The sequence below is a fragment of the Marmota flaviventris genome, chromosome 1 (assembly GCF_047511675.1).
Source record: "Marmota flaviventris isolate mMarFla1 chromosome 1, mMarFla1.hap1, whole genome shotgun sequence".
In the NCBI taxonomy this organism is placed as follows: domain Eukaryota; kingdom Metazoa; phylum Chordata; class Mammalia; order Rodentia; family Sciuridae; genus Marmota; species Marmota flaviventris.
The window spans coordinates 169892896-169917963 of NC_092498.1; the positions used below are offsets into that span (position 1 = coordinate 169892896).

Below are 25068 nucleotides of genomic sequence, written 5' to 3' on the forward strand. Positions count from 1 at the left end.
ATATGGTATGGTAGGCAGAATAATAACCCCCAAAGATGTTCACATCCTGATTCTCAGAACCTATGACTGCTATTTTACATGACAAAGGAAATTAAAGCTTCAAATGAGATTAAGTTTGCTAATCATCTGATTTTAAAATAGGGAGATCAAGGGTGGCACATGCTTATAATTCCAATGATTTGGGAGGCTGAAGCAGGAGGATTCCAAGTTCAAGACCTGCCTCAGCAGTGTAGTGAGGCCCTAAGCAACTTAGCTTAACCCTTCTCTCAAAATAACAAAAAGGACTGGGTTGTAGCTCAGTGGTAAACACCTGGGTTCAATTCCCAGTACAAGAAAAAAAGAAGAAAATTATCCTGGCCTAAAAACTGTCCCTATGTAATCCAAAGTGTCTTTAAAAGAGTTGCGGGTATGCAGGACATGGTGGCACATGCCTGTGGATCTATTAGTGGTAGAATGCTTGCCTAGCACATACCAGGCCCTGGGTTCAACCTCACAACTGTTAGAAGAAAAAAAAAGTCATTAATATTATTAAATCTGGATCTGTGAGTGAATACTTTTTTTTAAAATTTTTTTTTAATATTTATTTTTTAGTTCTCGGCGGACACAACATCTTTGTTTGTATGTGGTGCTGAGGATCAAACCCGGGCCGCACGCATGCCAGGCAAGCGCGCTACCACTTGAGCCACATCCCAGCCCAGTGAATACTTTAAAAAAAAAAAAATTATATATGTATTTCAGTTGTTGATGGACCTTTATTTTATTCATTTATTTATATGTGGTGCTGAGAATTGAACCCATTGCCTCACACATGCTAGGCCAGCGCTCTATCACTGAGCTACAACCCCAGTCCCGTGAATACCTTTTTAAAAAAAATAGTTTATATTTTATATTAATTTATATTTTACTTTTTTTTCGTGGTACTGGGGATTGAACCCAAGGGCATTCTTCCACTGAACTTCATTCCCAGCCCCTTTTATTTTTAATATTTGAGACAGGGTCTTGCTAAGTTGGTCAGGCTGGCCCAGAAGGTGTAACCCTCCTGCCTCACCCTCCTGAGCTGCTGGGGTTACAGGCATGCACTACCACACCAAGTTCTGATTTTGCAGGCTTTGAAGATGAGGAAGGGAAGGGTCACAGTCAAGGCACGCAGGCAGCTTCCAGAAGCTAGAAAAGGCAAGAAAACAGATTTCCCCCCAGAGACTACAGAAAGGAATGCAGCCTACTATAATACCTTGCTTTTAGTTCAGTGAAGCCCACATTGGAAATCCACAAAACTGCAAGATAAGAAATTTGTGTTTTTTTTTTTAACACACTGAGCTTTGATTATTTGTTACATCAACAATAGGCAACTAATGTTTCATAGCAAACATTATGGTTCATACTACTACTAAGCTATTTGTGACAGTTGAACATTAGCCTCTGAACTCCTTGAGGTTATGGAATCCAAATAAGACAAATAAGGCAATTTGTCTTATTAGCCACTGCTTTGCAGGCTGAGTGCCTGGCACACCGCAGGAGCTTAACAAAAACCCTTACTGAATGCCCTCCCCACGCGCCTCTCCCCACGTCGCGGTCCCTGCCTATTCTAGCCAGCTACCTGCTTCCGGAAAGTTCCCTCACTATAGGCCTGGCCTGAGACTTTCTCCTTTAGCGACATCCTACTGAATAGAGCGGCGGGACACCTTGGAGACAGTGGGGAGCTGTGCACGCTTCAGGCGGCAGGGGGCGAGCGTGACCCCGGAGCTCCCCTGTAGGCCCCTATAGGGCCGGGCCGGGGCGGGACTTCGAGGGCGGAGCGGCTCAGCGCGCAGGCGCAGGGACAGGCGCCTCGCGCGCTTGGAGGAGAGCGACCGCAGAGCAGCTCCGGCCACGGCTACGGTAGCAGCGAGTTCGAACCCCCGCTCCCGCTCCGCTTCTATTCTCGCTTCCCCGGCCCCTGGGCCTTCCGACGCCAGTCCCCGGCAGCTCGTTGCGCTTTGCGTTTTCCCCGCCGCCAGGATGCCGGTGACCGAGAAGGACCTAGCGGAGGACGCGCCGTGGAAGAAAATCCAGCAGAACACGTTCACACGCTGGTGCAATGAGCACCTCAAGTGCGTGAACAAACGCATCGGGAACCTGCAGACAGATCTGAGCGATGGGCTGCGGCTTATCGCGCTGCTCGAGGTGCTCAGCCAGAAGCGCATGTATCGCAAGTACCACCAGCGGCCCACCTTCCGCCAGATGCAGCTCGAGAACGTGTCTGTGGCGCTCGAGTTTCTGGACCGTGAGAGCATCAAGCTCGTGTCCATCGGTGAGTACTCTGGTCGGGCCCAGGCGCCAAAAGGTGTACAGTCCGGTCCCAGCGCATGCACCCGTGCGAGAGGCAGGGGCTCCCCAAAGCATGCCCTCACCGCACTCCCCCACCGGGACTGGGTGTGGGCGCGGAGGCAAGGAGAAATAGTACGTGAGTGTGGGGACGTAGGGACCCAGGCCACCTCCTTGGTGCCATAGCTGAACTGGGACCTGGCGTGATTGCTCCCCGCCATACGCCCCAGCAGTGTTCCTGGGAGCTGGCTGTGGGTTGAGTGTTATTGTTGGGGTCGCAGGTGGAGATATGGCATTTCTTTGTGCCTGCGGCGCCCCTGAGAGAGATAGGGTCTGGAAACCCACGTCCGCGGCCCTCGGGGGCGGGGCCATAGAGTCAGAAGTTCTGGGGAGCGCTTGCCTTCTGCGCCCAGGTCGGTGCGGTCAGTGGCTGCCTAGTGGGCGTTGGCTTGGAGGCTGGGCGGGGAGACCTGGGGAGGGACTCTCTGCGTTTGGGACCTCCCTGCCTAGGTGGAGAAAAGGACCTGGTACCCTCGCCTCCAGTCTCCAGAATGGCTGTGGGCCCAGAGGTTGAAGGGGGAGCCGCGGGGGTGTGTGTCCTTCTTGTTCCTTTTGCTCCCAGCTCACCTGGGGCCGGTTGAGATAATTTAGGGGTGGATGGAGTAGTAACAGCTTGTCTTGTTGAAGTCTCAACTAGTGCTGGCTGTCACAGCCCTCTACTTTATTCCAGTCCCTATACACCCAATGAACTGAGGTGTAGACCCATTTTACAGATAAGGGTGTTCAGAGGGTTAATTGACTTCCCTGGGGTCAAGCAAGTAGGGCCCAGCTTAGAATTAAAGGAAGTGGGTGATAATTGGAAGGTGGTGGTGTTTTTCTTTCCCAGTCTCCTACCAGGGTCTTCCTGAGAGAGGGAAGGAAGTGGTGTCTGGTTGTTCTTTTGCTGGACTGGGGAACAAGAATGAGAATGAGGTCTCCCTTATGGCCTGGGGGAGTTGGGAACTTCCAAGAGAATCACAGAGCTGCTGAGGATGTGTGCTGCGACAAGAGCAGGGGGTTTGTAGTGTGTGTGTGTGTGTTCAGGTGTGTGCAGAGAATGTGTGTGTATTGTGTATGTGTACAGAGAGGATGAATTTGTGTGTACACAGCATGGATATGCACAATATGTATGCAGAGAATTGTGTACATCTACATTGTATGTGTGTATCTTACCAGGGAGGGACTGGCCTGGGTCTGTGGTGTCTTCCTGAGGAAACCAGGCCATTACAGTGGCTACACTGACAGAAAGGAAGGGAGGTAGGTGTGGCTGCTAGGACTTTCTCCGTGAAAAAGGGGTTCCCTCTAGGCTGAGCTCCTCCTGGCTTGCCCTGCCTTCTCCCACACCTGTCCTAGCAGGTAGGGCTGCTTCCTACTTCCTGGGCCCAGGCTGCTGCCACTACCCAACTGGCTTCGTAGCTGGTCTCCCCTCCCAAGGATGGCTTCTGTATAGAAGGCAGCTGAGTGGGGTGCTTTAGTCTTCTTTTGGGGAGGCTGTCTCCTGAATTAGGGAGGAAAAATCCCTCTGGATTCTAGAATTTATTCCTTTTTAATAACCCACCTTTCCTCTAAGGAATCTCAAAGCCTGGCTGATCTCAACTTGAATCCATTCTTTGTTTTAAAAATATTTATTTAATTAACTGAACAATGAAACTTAAAGTAAACCAGGAGTATCCAAACATGACATAAAATCTCTTAAAACAAAACCCACAACACCAGAATATCCTGGACTGCTTTATACAGGCAGCAACTGCTTCCAGTGTGGCTTCACATCAGTGCTTCGAGCTCGTGGATCTCATTCTAGACTTTGTCTGGCCCCTTACATTTTTTTGCTCCGTCCTGATTTTCATTCCTGAACCCACTCTGTCCTTAGGCCTGCGTAGTTCTGAATTCCAGGATGGGCTTCCCTTTCTCTGAGGTGGGCCTATTGGCTGTTGGTAGCTGCTTCTTCTTTTTTTTTTTTTTAAAAAAAAAAAAGAGAGAATTTTTAATATTTTTATTTTTCAGTTTTCGGCGGACACAACATCTTTGTTTGTATGTGGTGCTGAGGATCGAACCCGGGCCGCACGCATGCCAGGCGAGCGAGCTACCGCTTGAGCCACATCCCCAGCCCGGTAGCTTCTTTTTTTATGTAGACCTCTTTTCACCACAAGTTACATTGTTTTCTTTTTCCTTTTTAATTATTTCTTGGATCATATTCCCTAAAATGACATTCCTGGGTCAAAGGGTGTGACCACATTTATGACTCCAGCCTAGTTAGTTGCTCTCCAGAAAGCTCTCTCACAGCAAACAGGTTTTCCAGCCTCTGGAAACCAGAGGAAATCTTGCCAGGTGCTAGTGCTGCTGTGGGGGGTAAAGGCTGAGACCTCATCCCTCTGGTCCTGGGGCTGTTTCCGGTAATGGCCCTTCCAAAGCTCAGGGTGGAATGGGGGAGGGGGTGTTACCCCCTGCTTGGATTTCAGTTTACTCATTCACTTCTTGTTTCTATGTTACCTTGTTCTGACAATGACACTAGTTCTATCTGGGGGCACCCACTAGGTGTTAAGTGTGTTCTGTTGACCATTTGCATTGAGTACCCCTGAGAATTATTGACTGATAGCAATTATTGCCCTATCAGCTAATGATCTGCCAGTCACTAGGAGGGTAAATGGCTTGACTCTGTTCTGCCTACCACAGGTAGGTATGTAGAAAATGGTTGCTATTATTATTGCCCTGGTTGTTGTTAATATTATTTCCCTTCCTGGGAAACATGAGTGAAGTAACTTGTGGTGGTGACCTGACTAGGAGGTAAATGGTGACTAGAACTCAGGTCTGCAAAACTGTTGAATTTGAACCTTAATTGATCCCTCCCAGTGTCAAGAGAAGAGTAAAATACAGCCCCTCTCCCCACATCAGAGGGCCCTTGCAGGGTTTGCAGGTCTGGGGTGTTATAGTGGCAGCTGGATACCCACACTTAAACCTCTAGACTTGGACAAAACAGGGATGTCAAGGCCTTGGATGAGTGACAGAATTACCCTCTTGGCTATGATGAGGGTCCCAGGAGTTGAATGTCCTGTCATGATAGTAGGTGAGGGGACTTGCATTGCTCACTGTTGAATCCACTGGTGGATGGCCACTCTGCTCCATTTTGTTATTTTGTTGTTGGGATTTCCTGCTACTCAGTAGATCATGTTTTACTCCATAATGCGGGAAAGTATTATTGAATGAATACAGGGTTTTGTGTGCTTTGGATAGCTCCCAAAAATATGCATCTTAGGAGCGCTCAGTATGGTGTACATGTGCCCAGCTGTGAGACATAAGATGGTCAGGCAGCTGCCAGAGGACTGTGGCTTTTCTACATAGAACTCACTGAAAGACAGTTCTGGCTATTTACTCACATTAGGCACTATCCCAAAGTTGAATTACCCCTCCCCCCTCCAATTTTAAAAATTGATGCATTATAGTTGTACATACTGATGGGATTTTTTGTTACATGTCTATATGTGCACACAATACACAATGTAACAGTAAAATTTGGCCAAGATCACTCACCAGCACTCCCTCCCCCCGCCCCTTTAGTTTCTTGCATCCTGGGCAGTTCATAGTGAGGCCTCAGCATATTTAGCTGGCAATGTTATTTACTTGTTTTTCCAAAAAACTTTCTGACTAGACAGCCCAGGCAACTTGGAGCAAAAGGGGTCTCCTGGCTCAAGAGGGACGATTGAGGCTGCCTAGAAGTTTGGGAAGTGTGTTGTGGTTTGGCTCCTTAATTGATTCATAATTAATTATTTTTTGTGGTACTGGGTAGTGAACCCAGAGGCACTCTACCACTAAGCTACATTTCCAGCTTTTTTTATTTTTAATTTTAAGTCAGGGTCTCCCTAAGTTGCTGAAGCTAGTCTTGAACTGCTTTAGCCTCTGGGCTAGCAGGCATACACTATCATATCTGGCAGGTTTGGTCCTTTAAGGAAAGGAATTCTGTTCAGTCTCCAGCACCACCACCACACACACATACACACACACACACACACACAAAAAAAAAAAAAAGTAAAAATTCTTTCCTTTTCTGAGATTATGGAGTGACCCTAATGTTTACTTAATTACCTGCACCAGGCTAGTGCAGGAGCAGTTGGTCTGTGTTTCCAAGACTTCCAATCACTGAGCATTTTTTTTTTTTTTTTGGCCCCAGGGATTGAACTAAGGGGCACTCAACCACTGAGCATCATTCCCAGCCTTATTTTGTATTTTATTTAGAGACAGTCTCTCACTGAGTTGCTTAGTGCTTCACTTTTGCTGAGTCTGGCTTTGACCTGGTGATCCTCCTGCCTCAGCCTCTTGGGCCGATGGGATTACAGGTGTGGGCTACCATACCGGGTTGGGCAGTTTTTCAGGGTGGTGGGTCACCACTTCAGTTTCTTTTCCTTCCTCTTTTGTTTGTTACATCACCATCAAACTAATGTACCAATGACCCTAAATTCTGCTGTTTCCTAAACTGTTGTGATCTCAGAAGGTGCTTTAAAAGAAACAAGAGTAGCATACTTTGTCAGAATTAACAAGTTCTGGGCCATTTGCAACAAGATAGCACATTAGTGTGCTATGTGGCTTGTGTAGGGTTAATAAGAGCAAGAAGTCTTGGTTCAAACCTCACTTGCTGCTTAAGTGGCTATTAAGAAACTTTCATGCCTTGGCTTTCTTATCGATAAAATGGAGATAATAACTACCTCTGTAAAATGTTGTTGTAAAGATTAAACAAGTTAATATTTTAAAAAGTGCTTAGAACAGTTCAGGGTACATAGTAAGTGCTTGCTCACTAAATCAGGTACTGTCAATAATACTCTCAACAGTCCTGCTCGAGGGGTTTACACACTGAATGGACATTTAAAGTCAGCACTTCTCTGGGGAGACAAGCTTGGTTGCCTAATGTTGATCCTGCTTGCAAAAATAGAGTTATGAATTACCAAGAGAGAGCCCCTTCTTGGAAGGGGATGACCCCTGGTATGTTATGGCTGCCTCCTCGGCCCATTCATACCAGCTTTGTTTCTGAGCTGGACGGGAGCTCCAGGCGGCTGGTCATTCCAACCTCCCACCCTGTTCAGGAATCTCTGGGCCAAATCACTTCCAGATGGTGGTTGGGCCTCTGTGGAGCTCCTCTAGCAACTCTGGAGCCAGAGTGCCAGTCAGCAGCCGCCTTCGTTCTTGGAGAGTCTGTGCGGGAGGAGGGCTTTGATTTGGAGCCAAGTTAGGTCTCCTGAGCACTCCACCCACGGGTCCTGGTTCTGCACTCTGATGCAGCATCAGAGTAGCCTGCTAGATTAGTTCAGATGATTTCCTTGTTCCTTGGGGCAGCAGAGCCTGAAACTTTTAGGCCTTGCTTGGTTACAGGGTCAGGATCCTAGTTATCCTACTTTCTCTATACACAGACAGTAGGTCATTGCATACTAGGCCGTATTGAGCCTAATAATTCAGAGAATGGGCCTGAAGCTAGAATGCCTGGAATCTGCTTGGAAGCTGCCCCCAACAGCTGAGCATCATGGACCCTTTCTGAACCTCTATGTTCCCAGCTATAAAAATGGAGGAAAGTCATAGTTTTTAATCTTAGTTGCTGAGAGTATTATATTTGATTGGGTTAAGTTATAGTACAATGCTGGCATTGTCATTGTTACTGTTGTTGTGTTTTTGAACCTAAGTCCAGGACTTTGTCTTATCTTCCATCTATTCTCTGGCCGGTCCTGATGTTTTTGAAGTCCTGTTGCTGTCATCTGCTGTGTTAACTCTCCCCCTTCCCCTGCTCCCAGCTTGTAACTTCTGATGAAGATGCCTCCTAAGAACCTTTTTTTTAAAATCCTTTCCTCATTCAAAAATAAATGAAAGACCAACTCTGAACCAATTTCTAGGTGTTAGGATCACTGGAATAATGAGAAGTATGTCCCCTGCCTGCCTCATACACTGTTTAATAGGGAGAAGAGACAGGTAGCCAGAGAATTTCTTAAAGAGGAGGTCTTCTCAAACCTCCAGGCATGTACACATCACCTGAGATTGTTAAAAATATAGATCTGATTTGAGTAAGTGAAGGCTGAGATTCTCCCAAATGCTGCTGTTTCTGGACCATGCTGTGAGTAGTAAGGATCTCTATGGCAAGCCCTCTCAAGAAGAGGAACACCTGCCCCCAGGCTGGAGTGGGTGATATGGAAGGCTCCCTGGAGGAAGCATCCTTTAAGCTGAGAACTAAAGCTTGACTAGAATTGGGTAGGTAAAGAGGCAGCCAGGTGAGTACAGAAGAGTTTATCAGGTGGAAGGTCACAGTACTTGGATCAGGTAGACAGGGCTGTTCACAGCAGGTTTTCTGAGGCTGAAGGATGCCAACTGGGTGTTCTTCTTGGGCAAGCTTAAAGTAGAGTGGATGAACCCAACTGAAGTGGACCATCTAATCTGGGGTCTTCCAACTATTGTTCCTGTTTTTATCAGTGAAAAGTTTTAAATGTTCCCCTTTCCCCTATGTGTACATTTATAAGCTGTATATGCATACCACTATCAATCATTCTGTGTATGTTAAGTGTAAAGATTAGTTTAGCTTCTTTTTAGAGAAATATTCCAAATGTAAGATCTAATTTTCCTGGCTCTTATGAATTATCTTGTGTGTCCATAGCATGCCCCCAAGGGCCTGTGTTTTTATATTTAGTATTTTGTTTGTTTTTTGCTTTTACAGTGCTAGGGATCTAACCCAGGGCCACACCCACAGCCCTTAAGTTTTTTTGATGCCTGCTTATCTGTCTGCCCTCCCATCCATCCATCCATCTATCCATCTGTCCATTTATTTATCTGTCTGTCTGTATTGGGAAATCCAGAAGTGTTCTACCATTGAACTACTTTCCCAGCCCTTTTAATTTTTTTTATTTCTGGATACAGTATATGCTAAACTGCAAGAGAGCTCCTCCTGCCTCAGCCTCCTGCGTTGCTGGGATTATAGGTGTGTGCCACCATTGTGCCAAGTTTTTTTTTTCCTCTCTTATTCTGCACTTAATTTTCATCTTTGGTTATCCTTAGGAGTTTGTTCTGTAGTTATAACTCCTTCCCCTAAGTTTGAACAGATCCAATGGAATGAACCATTTTAATCTAAAGGGAGCTATTTCCTGCTTTTATAATGATTCCAGTTGCCTTTAATGACACTCTCCTAGAAGCCATCTTATATTACTGTTGTAAATCTAGTTATTCATTAAATGTTCTTAGTGATCACTTAATAGTCTCTGGTTATCATGTAATAAACAATAGTATTTTCTTATTCAGGGGCTTTGAAGTGGTCATGGATTTTTTTAGGTGTCCAGCTGACTTTTGTTTGCTGGGGGGAGGTACTGGGATTGAACCTAGGGTTGTTTTACCACTGAGCTACATTCTTAGCCTTTTTTTTTTTAATCTTTATTTTATTTATATTAATGTGGTGGTGAGGATCAAACCCAGTGCCTCAATACAAGGCGAGGCAAGTGGTCTACCATTGAGACACAATCCCAGCCTCCACTCCCAGCCTTTTTTACTTTTTATTTTGAGAAAAGGCCTCACTGAGTTACTGAGATTGGCCTCAAACTTGTGATCCTCCTTTCATGTGTTTGGAATTGCAGGTATGAGCCACCATTCCTGGCAACATCTAGTATTTTTGAATACCTACTTTCTGCTGAGCATTGTCCCGAGTGACCTTTATTACATCTAATCTTCATTATGAACATTGCAGAGCTAGTAGCTTCATATATTCCCATTTTTCAGATGAGAAAACCAAGACGTGCCTTGCCCCACAGGCCAGGCATCCTGCTTACCTGCATCATACTATAATGTAGTTTCTTGTTGAGAGTTGGGGTCAATACATTGTGAAGTGATGTATTGAGAGGATGTTGGAGAGACTGTGGTTTTTGTACTGCTTCAGTTTTGTTTGGTTGGTTCATTTCTTTTTGTTTTGCTCCAAACTTTACTCATTTGTACTTGATTAATGTGACGTTGAAATTTCCTTCTATAAGGGGCTGGGAGTGGGGGCTGGGAGAGTGGTAGAGTGCTCACCTAGCATTGCGAGACACTGGGTTTGAGCCTCAGCACCACATAAATGTAAAATAAAGATATTGTGTTCACTTAAAATTAAAAAATAAATATCTAAAAAAATTTAAAGAAATATCCTTGTATAAGACAAAACTTTCGGGCTGGGGATATGGCTCAAGCGGTAATGCGCTCGCCTGGCATGCGTGGGGCGCTGGGTTCGATCCTCAGCACCATATAAAAATAAAAAAAAAATAAAGATGTTGTGTTCGCCGAAAACTGAAAAATAAATATTAAAAAAAAAAAAGACAAAACTTTCTTGTAACATTTACCTGTTACAACACCAGAGAGTTTTGATGGAGGCCTTTCCTGCCCTCTCTGCAGACATTTCTCTAGATCTTTTCATGCCTTTGTTTGGTTCCCAGAGGCAGTGATGTCACTGCAGGTCAGGGCAGCAGGGACCAGCTTTAAAGCTTTCTTCAAGGGGGCTGGGCAGGGCCTGGAAGCCAGAGGTGAGGAAGGAGATGCCCCTGGAATTCCTCCTGCTGCTGTCTTATATCCTAGGGGGCTCACAGTGCACGCCACAGGGCAGGTGTGCTTGAGTGTATGTATGGGGGGGGGGAGTTGTTGAGAGCCAGCTATGCCAGGACATCCTGGGTGACAGTGGACATTGGCCCAGTTCCGCTCTGTCAGAAATGACCACACCCACATCCCTTCCTTCTCTATCCTTAAACATTAACTGGTGGGAGGGTGTGCTGGGTTGTTTGCTGATGAGCTGAGGGTGCTTTTCTTTCCAGGCCTGGCACCTGGTGATCAATCTGGCAGCCCTGTTCAGTGGGCAGCCTGCTTTCACTCTAAGCAAGTGGCTTTCCACTTATCTTTAGGCAGCCTCATGGGCAGTCCCCCTGCTGTGTGCCACATAGGGAAGCTGTGAAGCTGCAAGGCAGCCCTGCTCCAGAGCCCAGCTTACATCCCCTGAAGACTTCTCCTCTCCTGTCCCATTCAGTGCTCAGCCTCCCCTGCAGCTCAGGGCTGGCTTGTTGAAAGGTCTGGGCGTTAACACAACACTCCTGTTCTCCCTCTCTGTAGGCTCTTTATGCTGGCATGAATTCCTTTTCTCATGGAGATCTGAAAGCTCTTTTGACTAAATGGGTCACCTTTCTGGGTATTTTCATAAGGCCGGTCAGCTTTTGCCATGCCAGACAACTTTTCTGGAATTTCCTTTCAGATAGAAAGGCAGCCAATGAGGTTGGAATTATTTGGAACACAGGATGGAATTTTGGCATTCACACTATATAGGGAAACGGGTGGGGATTTGTGGCAGGGACTATGTAAATTTGCTGTGGCACATAAATTCAGATTTGAAGATGAAAAGGGGCTAACAGCAGTCAGCTTTCCTTTGAGAGACAGGAACAGTGTTACTTTCTACCTTCTGCTGAGTGGGACTGAGGAGAGGCAGGTCTCCCATGGTGGCTGGCTTGGGAAAGGTTTTCTGAACCTAAAATCAATTCCCTTGATCTCCTCTGTGATCCCACGCCCCCTCAAGAAAACAGTCCAGTTCTTATAATGCTGGTACTGCACTTGTGTGAATCACTCTGACTTCCCTGTACCTCCCTGGAGTGACTTATCAGATTCCAGGGAAACAACAATGATTTGGCATTCTTCAGCCTGTGGGGCACTGGCTGGGCTTGGAGCTTCTTGCCCAAGAACAAAGCAAACGTCCCCTTGGTAGTCAAGCAGCCAGGGAATGGGTTAGATGGAAAGGCCCTGTCTCCCAGGGGACCTCAGGGGCTGAGAGACTAAAAGGCCTTTGTGACTTTGCTGTTCTGTTAATTGAGTTCTGAGTTTTGTTGACAAGATTACTTTTCAGAAGAGGCAGAGGTGTGCCCTGGAAGATCAGGGATGTGCTGCTGGTGGGACAGAGGGCCCTTCAGTGGAGCTTCTGGAAACCCAGGGGCAGTACACTCAGAATGTGTTCTAAGTGAAGGAGCCTAGGCAGATCTTGACTTGAAGCACCTGTGCAGTCGCATTCCTCTTCTCCACCGAAGGAGGCTGGGAGCTAGCACCTGGGGGTGACTCTCTCAGGGAGTCTTTTACAGGAAGCCATCCAGGTGTCACATTGCACTTCCTGCAGATCTCCTCTTCTAGCCATTTCATCTGTCCTATTTGCTTGGTTCTCTTGTTTGACATCCATGGGGAGTTGTTCCTGAGTTGGAGGCCCAGTAGAATTGGAGGCTGACTTGGAGGCAGGTAGAAGCAGAGGCCCCCTCTTGGACACCCACGGCCCTGTTTCAAAGCTGGATTGGTCTCCTAACCTGCCTGTCTTATTCTTCTGTGGATCACTGCTTTTTTGGGGTGGGGCTGGGCTGTGTCACTTGTTCACTCCTGTCACTCTGAGCTTGGCTCCTAGTAGGATTTTGGTAATAACTTACTGAATAAACGAAGTTTCCAGTATAATGGGTTGAATAACAAGTCTGGAACATTGACTTGTTTGCAGTGTTTTCAGAAAATGCATAACAGTGGGCCTTTGCAGCTTGTGAGGTGGGAATAATGTATGGTGGACAACTGGGTTCGGTATCCCTATAGAACACCTCAGGGTTTGAACTGTAATACTGAACTTAAAGAACTCAGCACTTCATATTCATCCCCTGAAAATCTATTACTTACTTCACCTGTTAGAGGACAAGGCCTTTTCCGAGTTGCCAGTCACAATAATATACGAAGAGTTTCCAATAGAAATAGTACACATGCCATGTGTGGGGGCACACACTGTAATACCAGCCACTTGAGAGGCTGAGACAGGAGGATTGCGAGTTCAAGGCCAGCCTCAGCAACTTAGCAAGGCCCTAAGCAACTCAGTGAGGCCCTGTCTCTAAAATACAAAAGAGGGCTGGGGATGTGGCTCAGTGGTTAAGTGCCCCTGGGTTTATTCCCCGGTACCAAAAAAAAAAAAAAAAAAAAGAGAGAGATAGTGTATACATTGAGTACCTACCAAATATCAGGCATTATTGTAAACACTTCTCAAAAATAACTAAAAGAAACCCCAGTGCAACTCTGAGGTGCAGTTATTTTTGTAATCCTCGTTATATACATGAGGAAACTGAGGCATACCCATTTTGGCTAGTGAGTTTGTGTCTGGCTATTATTCAAATCTCTGAGATTTTAATCTTCTGGTCCTATTTGTGTTTTCTAAGGAAAGCCATCAGCTCAGAATGCTTTTGAAATTCAGTATTTAAAATTCACTTTTGAAAATGATATTTTTTGGACATTAAAAATTTACATTTGTGAATTTGTTTTTTGTACGGGATTGAATCCAGGGGTGTTTCACCACTGAGCCATATCCCCAGCCCTTATTATTATTACTATTATTATTACTTTACTTTTGTAGTTGTAGATGGACAGAACTCCTTTATTTTATTTGCTTACTTTTTTTTTTTTTAATGTAGTGCTGAGAATCGAACCCAGTGCCTCTCACATGCTAGGCAAGCGCTCTGCCTCTGAGCTGTATATACCCCAGCCCTTTTAATTTGATTTGATTTAATTTTTTTTTTTTTTTAAATTTTGAGACAGGGTCTTGCCAGGTTGCTTAGGGCCTTACTAAGTTGCTGGGGCTGGCCTCAAACTTGCAGTCCTCCTGCCTCAGCCTCCTGAACCACTGGGATTACAGGCATGCGCTACCGTGCCTGCCTACATTTGTAAATTCTTTTTTTTTTTTTCTTTTGAGAGAGAGAGAGAGAGAAGAGAGAAAGAAAGAATTTTTTTTTTTTAATATTTATTTTTTAGTTTTCGGCAGATACAACATCTTTGTTTGTATGTGGTGCTGAGGATCGAACCCGGGCCGCACACATGCCAGGCGAGCGCGCTACCGCTTGAGCCACATCCCCAGCCCCTAAATTCTTAACTTTGCAAAAAATTACAAGAATATAGAAAAGCATTTAAATTAAAAGCATTTAATTAAAGAATTTCAGCAAGTCTTTTTCTACTTTCAGGGAGTTTTGCTTACAGCTGACTTTTGATTGGAATGAGAAAGAGGGAGATGCAGTTTCTCAGGAAAAATAGAGACTGTGGACTGGAAGTGTCTTGTGAAATCATTCTGATCATACTCATGGTTGTAACAAGATTCGCCTTTGAGTTATTGCTGAGCTCTGGCCAGCATTAAAATTGGAGTCTTATTTGAGTCTCATTATGGTTTGGAAGTCTCCTTTGGTCCAGGATTATGTTCTGGTCAACCATGGAACAGGCAGGGGTGTTGCAGAGTTTTTAGGACCAAATTTTATAGGGCCTGCCAGGGTCTGTTAATAACAGTTGTTATGTTGGTAACTATCGTTACTTTGTCTAAGGGTTAGTCTAGCATAGAAACTCATTTAGTTTTTAGTTGCTGAACTCCATCTGCCTTTTAAACATGTTTCAAAAGTGCCCCTAACAGAATGGTTCACTCTTGCCTGCTGGAACTTGTATAAGACTGAAAATTATATGCAGCCCTGAGGTCCTCAGCACACTAGGTCCTTGAAATCACTCCATCTCAGCTGTGTTTGAGGCAAAGGAGATGGAAGGGAAGCACTTGGGGATACAGATTGAGCCTCTTCCCAAGTGTTTAGGAATATGGGTCATATACACCCTGCCACTTTCTAGCTGGGAGACTTGGAGAAGGCTGCTTGATCTCTGTGAGATTCATTATTTTCCCTCCTGGTATAGATGACAACATGATACAGTCTCAATTTAGCACTTGCCCTGGTCCTTGAGGATCATATGTGCCCATGAATGGTCATCATGCCCACCCCCTACCTTTCTTTCTTACCCTCCACCCCATTTCTGGACCTGTGATGGCCCCTGCAGATTGGAGGACGATATGACCTAATTATCTAGGAAGGAGAGAGGTGATTGGAAGTATGCCCATAAATTGGTCAAAGATGCCTTATATCTAAAAGACTCTTTTCAAAAGAAGAGGTCACCTGAGATTTTATAATTTTAATAGTTTGAGTAACTATGAACCACAGGCTCGTGGCATTTTTCTGGTCTTCTGGCCAACCTTGCTTTGGGGGTAGAAAGCATGCCAACTTTTCTTGATGGTTTCCTCTACTTTTCTTGCTTGTTTGGCTAATGGACCTTTACAAAAACAAAAATCAAAACCAAAATACCTCCTTTGCCTGCTCACCTTCCTCCTCTCACTCCCCCGTTCCCCCCACCTTTTTTTTTTTTTGCAGTGCTGGGATTGAAAAGTTCCCTTTCTTTAATCCTTCCCCTTTGTCTCATGGAATGTCCTTCCCTCCCTTTACTTTCCTGGTTTTGTCTTTTCCGGATACCCCTTGGAGAGATGGGGTCTGCTGCAAGTGGGTATAATTATAACAACCTGGTCCTGTGTTTATTTGCTCATACATCTGAGCCTCAGGCTCTGCCCCATAGTAGCTGGCTGACCCCAGGAAACTGCTTCCCTCCAGGAGCATGTCTTCTAAATGCAAAATGTGACAATAAATGCTTTTACTGGTGGACTGGCCTATAGTCTCAGGAGTGAGGCTGAAGGGAAGCCAAAGCTGGAGGATCACTTGACTCCTAGGAGTGAGTTTAAGACAAGCCTGGGCAAGATGCAGATATTGTGTGTGTGTGTGTGTGTGTGTGTGTGTGTGTTTGATGTCTGTCTGTCATCTCTGTTTCTCTCTCTCACACACATATACACATAGCTCTCCCTTACAGAATGCTGAGGTATAAAAGAGAATGTGCTAAAGGTTTTGGCACTGTGCCTGGCTCATAGTAATTGCTCAGTAAATACCAGCTGCTGTTATTGTGTCCTTGGTTAGCATCAGTGTTATTGCTGTGAGGCTTCACACTTCCCACTTAATCTTGGAAAAAAAAAAAATTCTTCATGTTAATGCATGGAGGCAGCTCCTGCTTCTCTTTTCAGGGTTTCTGGAGTGGGATGGAGAGTAGGGTATTGGAGACACATGGAGTCTTCTCTAGTTTTAAGCCTTACTCAGGGTGAGGCTGTGCTGACTAATATATATATATATATATATATATATTTTTTTTTTTGCTCTGGAGTAAAGGGAGGTGTGCCAGATGCTTCCACCTCCAGGAGCCTGGCTCCTGCCTTGGCCCTGGGCATGGCTTTGTTGCCTTCTAATCCTGTTCATTTGACATCTGGGATCATGGTGGGGCTGCTTGGACCACCTGCCAAAGATCTTTGCTGCCCTGGGTGTGGCCTTAACTCTAGCACTATCCAACCTTGTGTCATAGAACTGGGGACTTTATTTTTAAAGTAGTGCTTGGAAACTACCCTGTTCATTAAGGTTTCTGGGCCAGGGTGATCAGAGGAGGCTGGTAACAGGGAATTTGGTGGCTCCTGAGACAAGAATGAATGGGTGGGGTGGGGGAGCACTGTTCTCAGGTCTTTTCAGGGATCTGTCAGTGTCTTGCACAAATCACCTGCTTCCTCCATTTCACCCCTTGAAACACAAGCTGCCTAATACTGCAGCATTACTGTTACTTTTAGGTCATCCCTCATGGGAACCCCACACCTTTCCCAGAGGTAGAGTTGGTGAAAGTTTTACTCACTTGACTGAGTGACTAATGCACATCTTTAGTTTTAACAATGGGAAGAAATTAGTCAGCCCAGGTGCTTTTTCCATGTGATAGGGCAAAAATTTAAATGGCTTGCACAATGGCTTTTGTTTCTCTGGCTATAAAAGTTGACTTTCAGTTAGCTGTTATCAATAAGATCAGCAGGTGTTAACCCACTACCCTTAGGCAAACCAGTTTCTGGCCCTAGGAAAAGTCCAGGGCATGCTGGGTTTGGTAAAATTGAGGATCCCAGGGGATGGCAGAACTCACTTTTATTTCCACACATACTCTGCCATCACTAGGACCTTGATTCTGAACCTTTTCTTCCATCTGTAAAATGGGAGAACCGGGCTAGGTCTGGTCTGTGTTTCCCAGACTTCATTCATAAAGGAATCACTTCTCCTATTTTGCTACATCCTATAGCTGTCTCTATTTCATTTTTCACTTAATATTATTTTCCCCTACAGTTGACTCACTTTTTATAACAGATGTATTTGAAAAGGAGACTTTGTGTCACTATCATAATGGAAAAGCAGTGTCACTAAGTACATGGAAGGTAACCATAAATAAACCCAAACAGTGTTGTTAGATCCCAGCCAGCAGGCTTGTCTGTTCTCAGCATGAAGCCTCCTGTCTTTTGGTTAAAAGGGGAAATTAGCAAGAGAGGAGTTGAAGGTAACCTAGTCCCACACTAAGCCTTTCTCTTTGATTTACAGTAGGATCCAGAAAGAATTGGGTTTGAAAAGAGAATCACATCTGTCTGTGATGCAAAGTTACTGGTAGAGCTGAGGACAGGGCAAAAATTTAAATGCTAAGTGCTTGGATTAGTAGTAATGTGCAGTGGTCCCCCCTTTTTAACTGTTTTGCCCTCCATGGTTTCAGTTACCTACAGTCAAATGCATTCTGAAAATACTAAAGGCAAAGCTACAGAAATAAATGATGCATGAGTTTTAAATTGTCCTCAATTTTGAGCAGTGTGATGAAATTTTGTACCACCTTCCAGGGCAGGAATCATCCCTCTGTCTAGCACATCCACTTCCCACTAGACAGGTACAGTATTATAGTGCTGATGTTCAGGTAACCCATATTTTACTTACTAATGATCCCCAAGTGCAAGAGTAGCAATGCTGATAATTTGAACATGTCAAAGAGAAGCCAAAAAGTACTTCCTTTAAATTAAAAGGTGAATATTATTATTATTTTTTGGATTGAACTCAGTGGCACTCAGCTACTGAGCCACATCCCCAGTTGTTTTGTATCTTATTTAGAGACAGGGTCTTACGGAGTTGCTTAGCCCCTTGCTAAGTTGCTGAGGCTGGTTTTGAACTTGTGATCCTCCTGCCTCAGCCTCCTGAGCTGCTGGGATTAGAGGCATGTGCCACCGTGCCAGGTGAAAAAGTTGAACATTCTTGACTAAATAAGGCAGGCAAAAAAATTGTATGCTGAAATTGCTAAGATAAATCATGAAATTGTGAAGGAGAAAGAAATTGGTGTTAGTTTTATTGAAGCATCTCAAATTGCAAAAGGTCCTACCACAGTGTGTGATAGTGATTATTTAAGATGGAAAGGCATTAAATTATAGGGCTCATTACTATCTCTAGGTTTAGGCATCTACTGGGGGTCTGGAGTGGATCCCCCATGGATAGAAAGGAACTATTGGCTCGACACTTTGAGTACTTGTGCCGCTTTTAACATGTGCCAGGGATATTGGGGGGGCCATGAGGTTAGAGGGAGCTTTGGGACTTGGTCACTGACCTCAGATTGCTGGTGGTTAGGAGGGGAGAAAAAGTCATAGCAGTAGATTGAATGTAAATGAAGAGTGGAGAAGGCTGCAGGGGGTTATGTAACAGAGTTATGAAATAACGAACCTTACTTATCCCCCCAAAAGCTGATTTGAGTTTTGGACCTTTGGAGTCTTTGTCAGTTGTAACAAGATAAGCTAAAATAAGATGTCCTGATATACTCCTTGCAATATTCATCCCCTTCCTCCATTAGCATGTATTGTAATTTCTGCAAAGCAAGATATACACCAGGGGGCTGGGGATATAGCTCAGTTGGTAGAGCCAACTGAGATAGCCTCCCATGCACAAGGCCCTATGTTCAAAAAAAAAAAAAGATACACACCAGGAATGGACCTCTGCCTCTGAAATGCCCATGCTATTGTTCTCTAGGAACAAACAGGTATAGCACCATTAGCCCCAAAGAAGCAAGTGGAGTTCTTTTGAAGTAATAGGATATAAGGCTGAATGATTTTTTTTTTTTTTTAAATCCATTCGGTAATTTAGGGCTCCACTTGCTTCTTTGGAGCTTTCAGAAGGGAAGTGGTGGTAAAGAAGGAGAATTTGGGAGTCAGGCAGTTGAGGGAGTAATCATAGTTTCTACCTGAATGAGTAGGTATGAAAATTTAATGAGCTACAGTTTATAAAGTGCTTGGCACATGGGAAGTAGGACATACTCATAGGCAATCCCACAATTATCCTATTGAAAGGGTCAGGTTTATACTACTCTGGGCTGGTAATGCATGAGACAAGGGAGATGTCAGATTTGGGGTTTGGTTAGATCATGCTGACTGGCATCAGGACATTCAGAAGGAAGATGGAGTTTGGGGTTAATGGTGCTATACCTGTTTTATTCAACTTTGCATTCTGTAATCAAAATACCTGACAAGAACAACTTAGAGTAGGGAAAGTTTATTTTGGCTTTATTGGTTTATTTGGTTTATATTGGTTTATTATGAATGTAGAGGTTTACTCCATGGTGGGCTGATTTCATTACTCTGGGCCTAAGGTGGGGGAGGACATCTTGGAGGAAGCGGTGTGGAGGAGTACTGAGTCATTTGCGACAGCCAGAAAATAGAGGGAGGGAAGAAGGGGCCTCTGGGAAAATGAATTCTTTTAGGGCATGCCTTCAGTGACCCACCTCCTCCAGCCACACCCCATCTGCCTGCAGTTACTACCCAGTCAATCCATTCAAACTATGATGGACTGATTAGGTTATAGTTCTTACAGTCCAATCAGTTCATCTCTGAATACCTGTGCATTGACATAGGAGCTTTTTGGGACATCTCATAACTAAACTATAACAACCCCTAAGATATCATGTATGGGTTGAATCAGGATGTAATGGAGAGCAAGAGGAGCCAGCCCTCAAGGAGGGAGTGGAGCAATTAGGATTCATCTATAAGCAATAGATAAAAAAAACTTCCTCACTGGTTCCTATTAAAGGAAGTTGACTGGTTCATGTCAGCAAGCCCAGACAGCATGGATTATAGGTTTCTGGAATCCAGTGGCTCACTGATGTCATCATGGTCCCAGGTATATTGGGTCTCAGCTCTGTTGTTTTCATTAATCCTTCAGCTATTTCTTCTATGATTTTCCATAGCAGGGAGTTCCTATAAGGTTGATAGAGAGTTCTTGAAGAGTTCAAAGAACTCTCCTAGAACACTGAAGCAAACCTCACCTTAGTTCTCATTGGCCCAAGTTGAATCACATGGCTGTTTTTGGACCAGTGCCTAGTCTGGGGGATGAATTACCCTCAGACCCATCAGGCCTTCCCTGGAGTGTGTGTTTGTGTGTATTATTTTACTTATTATTATTTATTTCTGGTACCAGAGATTCAACCCAGGGGCACTCTACTACTGAGCTACATCCCCCGCCCTTTTCACTTTTTATTTAGAAACAGGATCTTGCTAAGTTGCTGAGGCCGGACTCAAACTTGTGATCCTCCTGCCTTGGCTTTCTGAGTCACTGAGATTACAGGAGTACAGCATCATGCACATCTAGTGATAATTTCTTTGCCATTAAATATTTATTATTTATTTGAAGTAGGGATTGAACCCAAAGCTTTGTACATGCTAGTTAAGTACTCTACCACTGACCTATATCCCCATCCCTTTTTTGAGATAGGGTCTCACTAAAATGCTCAGAACTGGCCTTGAATTTGGGATCCTCCTCCCTCAGCCTCTTGAGTAGCTCAGATTACAAGTGTGTGCTGGAAAATATCATTTAAAACATGATCTTTAAATGGTACTCCAATCATAAGGGGTATATCCTTTTAAAATAAATTGTATCTTTAAAAATGGAATGAGTGATTAAAAAGGAATCAAGTGGGGCATGATGGCACATGCCTGCAATCCCAGTGACTCAGGAGGCTGAGGCAGAAAGATCTCAAGTTTGAGGGCAGCCTCAGCAACTTAGACCTTGTCTCAAAATAGAAAAATGAAAAGGTCTGGGGATATACTCAGTGGAAGAGTGCACCTGGTGAGGTCCCAGTACCAAAAATAAAAAAATAAACAAAATAAAAAATGAGTCAACTAGAACGCTGCTGAGTTTGGGTTCTCCTAATAGCAGGGTTAGACACAGGGACCTGCACCCAAGTGGAGGTGTTTTATTTTGGGAGGCGATCCTTGGAAGCAGAAGAGAGCAGGTAGTGAGTGAGGCAAGGAAGTAGGAAAAACAAATATTAGGATGAATTCTCAAAGTCACAGCTGTGGGTAGCAGGAGCTTAGTTCTGCTAGGACCCCTGAGAAGTGTGAAGGCACCTCTAGATTTATCCATCTGAAGAAGAATTGGAAGCTTTGGAGACCCATCACCTCCTGTTCACCAGCAATGAAAGCATTCATTGCCTGAAGCTTCTGGGCTGGGCACCCGTGCATGTGGGTCCTGCTAAGGCAAAAAGGGAAAAGAAAAGCATGTGCTTGGGTTGGTCAGTAGTCCTGGGAAGGTGATCTGAACTGCCACAAAACTGTCAGTATAGCTGTGCCTGAAATTCAATGTGGGTCAGTGGTGGATGCAGGCAGCAGAGGAATTTCAACGTGCATAACCCTGCAACATTTTATAAACATCATATAGAGTGGAAAAAGCAAACTACAGAGAGTAACATGCTGTGATACTGTTTTATAGTTTTACATGTGTAATGAAAGTACAGATATAGTCACAGGGGTGATTATCAAACTTGAGATGGTAGTTGCCAGTATGTGTGGATAGGGAGAGGGTATGAAGTCACAAAGGGGTATGCAGAGGTTTTTGATTCTCTGTAACATTTTATTTCTTCAATCACATGATAGTTAATACTGTATTATCTCCTCCTTGTTTTTTGGTGTGTATTGGGCTGAGTATAGAGGTGCACACCTGTAGTACCAGCTACTTTGAGGTGGGAGGATTGCTTTAGCTCAGGAGTTTAGGGCCACCTTGGCCATCACAGTGATACCTAGTCTCAAAAAAAAAAAAAAAAAAAAAAAAAAAAAAAGTTTCAGTGTAATACAAGTACAAGTCAGCTTGACCAGGGGAAGGGGAAAAAATACCTAGCATTTATTATTTTGTTTGTTTTAAAGACAAGTTTGGGCCCAGCTTGTAAGAAAGAAAACAGATCCTCCTCAGGATGTCAGGATGATATTAAGACAAAAGACATTCATGCTTAGCAGGATGTCTTCCCCCCACCCCCAATGTGTTGAAATGCCTGAGCTAATTACCTTAGAATGCAAAGCCCTCCTGGTGCTTGTGAACATGGCAGGCTTGGGGTTCTCAAAGACTTGGAGCTTCAGAAGTTTGCCTCCAGGAGCTTCCAATCAATAGCTTTTTGTCTAAGGGAAGGTGATATTCCTCAAGGAAATATTCAAAGGACTACTGAAATATTTCAAGGGACTACTGGAATTTTGCATTATCTCCAGAAGTAGGTCAAACTCCAGACTATTGGATAGTTTAACAGGGAAATGAATGTTATGAGAGAATTGGATTCACCTTTGCATTGTGGCCAAATTCAAGCTGGTCCATTTTTGTGCCTTGGTCGTCTCCAAATAATGGACTGTGGTCTGATCTCCCAGGTATCTGAATATATAAGCTCAAATGTGTTTTTTTGTTGTTGTTGTTTATTTATTTTTATTTTTTAGTACTGGGGAGTGCATTCAGTGGTGCTTTATCACTGAACTGTTGAGTCTCATTAAGTTGTTTTCGTCCCTATAAGTCACTTTACATTTTAAAGAATTTTATATGAATGGAATCACAAAGTATGTACTCCTCTCTTTTAATCTAGCACAATTCTGAGACTTGTCCTTGTTATGTGTATTAGTAGTTCTGTTCCTTTTCTGGTGCTAAACAGTATTCCATTTTATGGCTACATTTTGTTTACACCTTCTTCTATTGGTAACACTTGGGTTGCTTCTACAAGCTATTACAAACATTTTTGTGCCAGTTCATGTATGGACATCTATTTTTTTTTTTTTTTTAGTGGAATATCTGGATTGTATGGTAGAGGTAAATGTTTATCTTCTAAAGAAACTGCAGAACTGCTTTCTGAAGTGTTTGTATTATTTTACATTTCTGTTGGTAGTGTATGAGAGTTCCAATTCTTGCACATTCAAGCCACAGGAAGTTGTTTTTTTTTTTTTTACCAGCATTTTTTAAGCTGGCTGGTGAAAGTGCTCTGGCTTTAGTCACTATTTATTTGTCTGTCCACAGTTTCTGTAAATAACTACAGGAAAATGTCCCTGTAGTTCTAACATATAGCTAACTATTGGAGTGGTGGGTGCTTGTTGGAAACAAAACACAGTCACAGCCATGTTTAAGGCCTGGTGGGTTAGATCATCCCTGCTGGGTGCTAGGGACTGTGTGGATTTACATGTGTATCCCACTTAACTCCAGCACTTCTCTGAAGTGCTCCATTTTACATATGGGGAAAAGGAGGCACTAGGAGGTTTAGTAATTTGCCTCACAGCCTAGAAACAGCAGAGACAGACTTTGAATGCAAGTGTATCAGTTAGGATGCATATAGTTCCAAGTCATAAGAAACCCAGCTTAATCCTCATTCAGCCCAAAAGGGAACTTTCGGATTCTAGCAACTGAAAAGTCTAGAATGTTGGACAGTTTTACCTAGAGGATTCCAGGTCACCAGAGAGCCCTGGCCCTTTTCTCTATGATTCTGTTGTGTCTGCATCAACAGGCTTGTGCAGCAGTTCCAAACCCCACAGCCACACCCTGTACTTCCTATAAGAATAAGGCAGGTCCTGGTCCTGTCAGTCCCAGGAAAGGCCCGACATTGTGATTGGTCTAACCTATATACCTGCCCACTCTCCAGCCAATCACCAGCCATAGTGTTTGTTGGGATTGGATCACACCAATATGACATTGAAGAGGATAGAAGAACTGCTTTCTAAAGTGCTTGTATCATTTTCCTCCTGGATTACTGTTATACTAGCTTGCCATTTTTTCTTTAGAAACTCCCTTCATTTTATGAAACACTGGTGTCACAGGCTGTGTATTTCTTGCCTGGTGACTTGGGGTAAACACCTTGTTCACACCCATGAAATGAGATTACCTCTTCACCCCACAGGCAGATCAAAGTGGGGGGTGGCAATACACACACATGTAAATTGTAGAGTGCTTGAGGTTTCTTTTAAGCTGTCTATATAATTAAAAGGTGCTACTTAGACGTGGATATGAAATCAAATCTGACTTCAAATTTAAGTGGCATAAAAATGCCTTTTAAAATACCAGAAAACGTCATTTGTGAGCCTCAGTCTTGCAGACTTGGATTCCCATCTGAAGAGAGGGTGCAAAATGGTGGCTTAGTGAAAGCAGCAGTCACCCCCACCCACTTCTCAGGAGGAAGAGTTGAGAGACAGAATGAATGTGTGAGGAACAGGGGATTTGATTGTCATCCAGGGTTTGTGTTGAAGGAGAGGAAAATGTAGCTCAGCCACAGTGACTCTCCCCAATTAAAAACTAAAAAAAGATTGTGGTTATGGGGCTTGGATTTCTGACAAGCCAGCAGCCTCAGTGAGTTTTGAGTGTTATTCCAGATTGGAAGATTCTGTTGGGAGGAAAGTGGAAGCTTCCAGAATTCCTAGTTGAACAATTAGAATGGCTCATCACAGCCCCCAGGTAGAGGAGACTACCTTGTTCATTGGACAGATGAATTGGCTACGTACTCTGAGGCAACATAGGAAAGGTTTTATTGGAACCAACCTTCTGCGGAGATGGACTTTCTAATGAAACCATCCTTTTCTCACTGGTGAGCTCACCAAGGCCCTTATTCCACAAAGCCTAATTGTTTTGGACCCACAAATGTAAGCTTCTTAATTAATTGACTCAAGTCTTAAAACAGATTTGCTTTTCTTTATAAATAAATCCCTGGGCTTAAATGCTTCTGACTCAGAAGAAAGAGGATCCTGGAGCACAGAAT

The 25068-nt window shown here is 44.1% G+C and overlaps 1 protein-coding gene across 4 annotated transcripts in view; it reads left to right on the forward strand.

Moving 5' to 3' along the window:
• The first annotated feature begins 1839 nt into the window (after positions 1–1839).
• Flnb (filamin B) overlaps positions 1840–25068 on the forward strand; it is a 144687-nt gene continuing 121458 nt past the window's right edge. For all 4 annotated transcript variants that reach the window (XM_071619066.1, XM_071619049.1, XM_071619052.1 and 1 more), the window contains exon 1: positions 1840–2290. In XM_071619066.1, the coding sequence (XP_071475167.1) occupies positions 1999–2290 (292 nt within the window). In that variant the 5' untranslated portion in view covers positions 1840–1998. The remainder of the gene's footprint in view (positions 2291–25068) is intronic.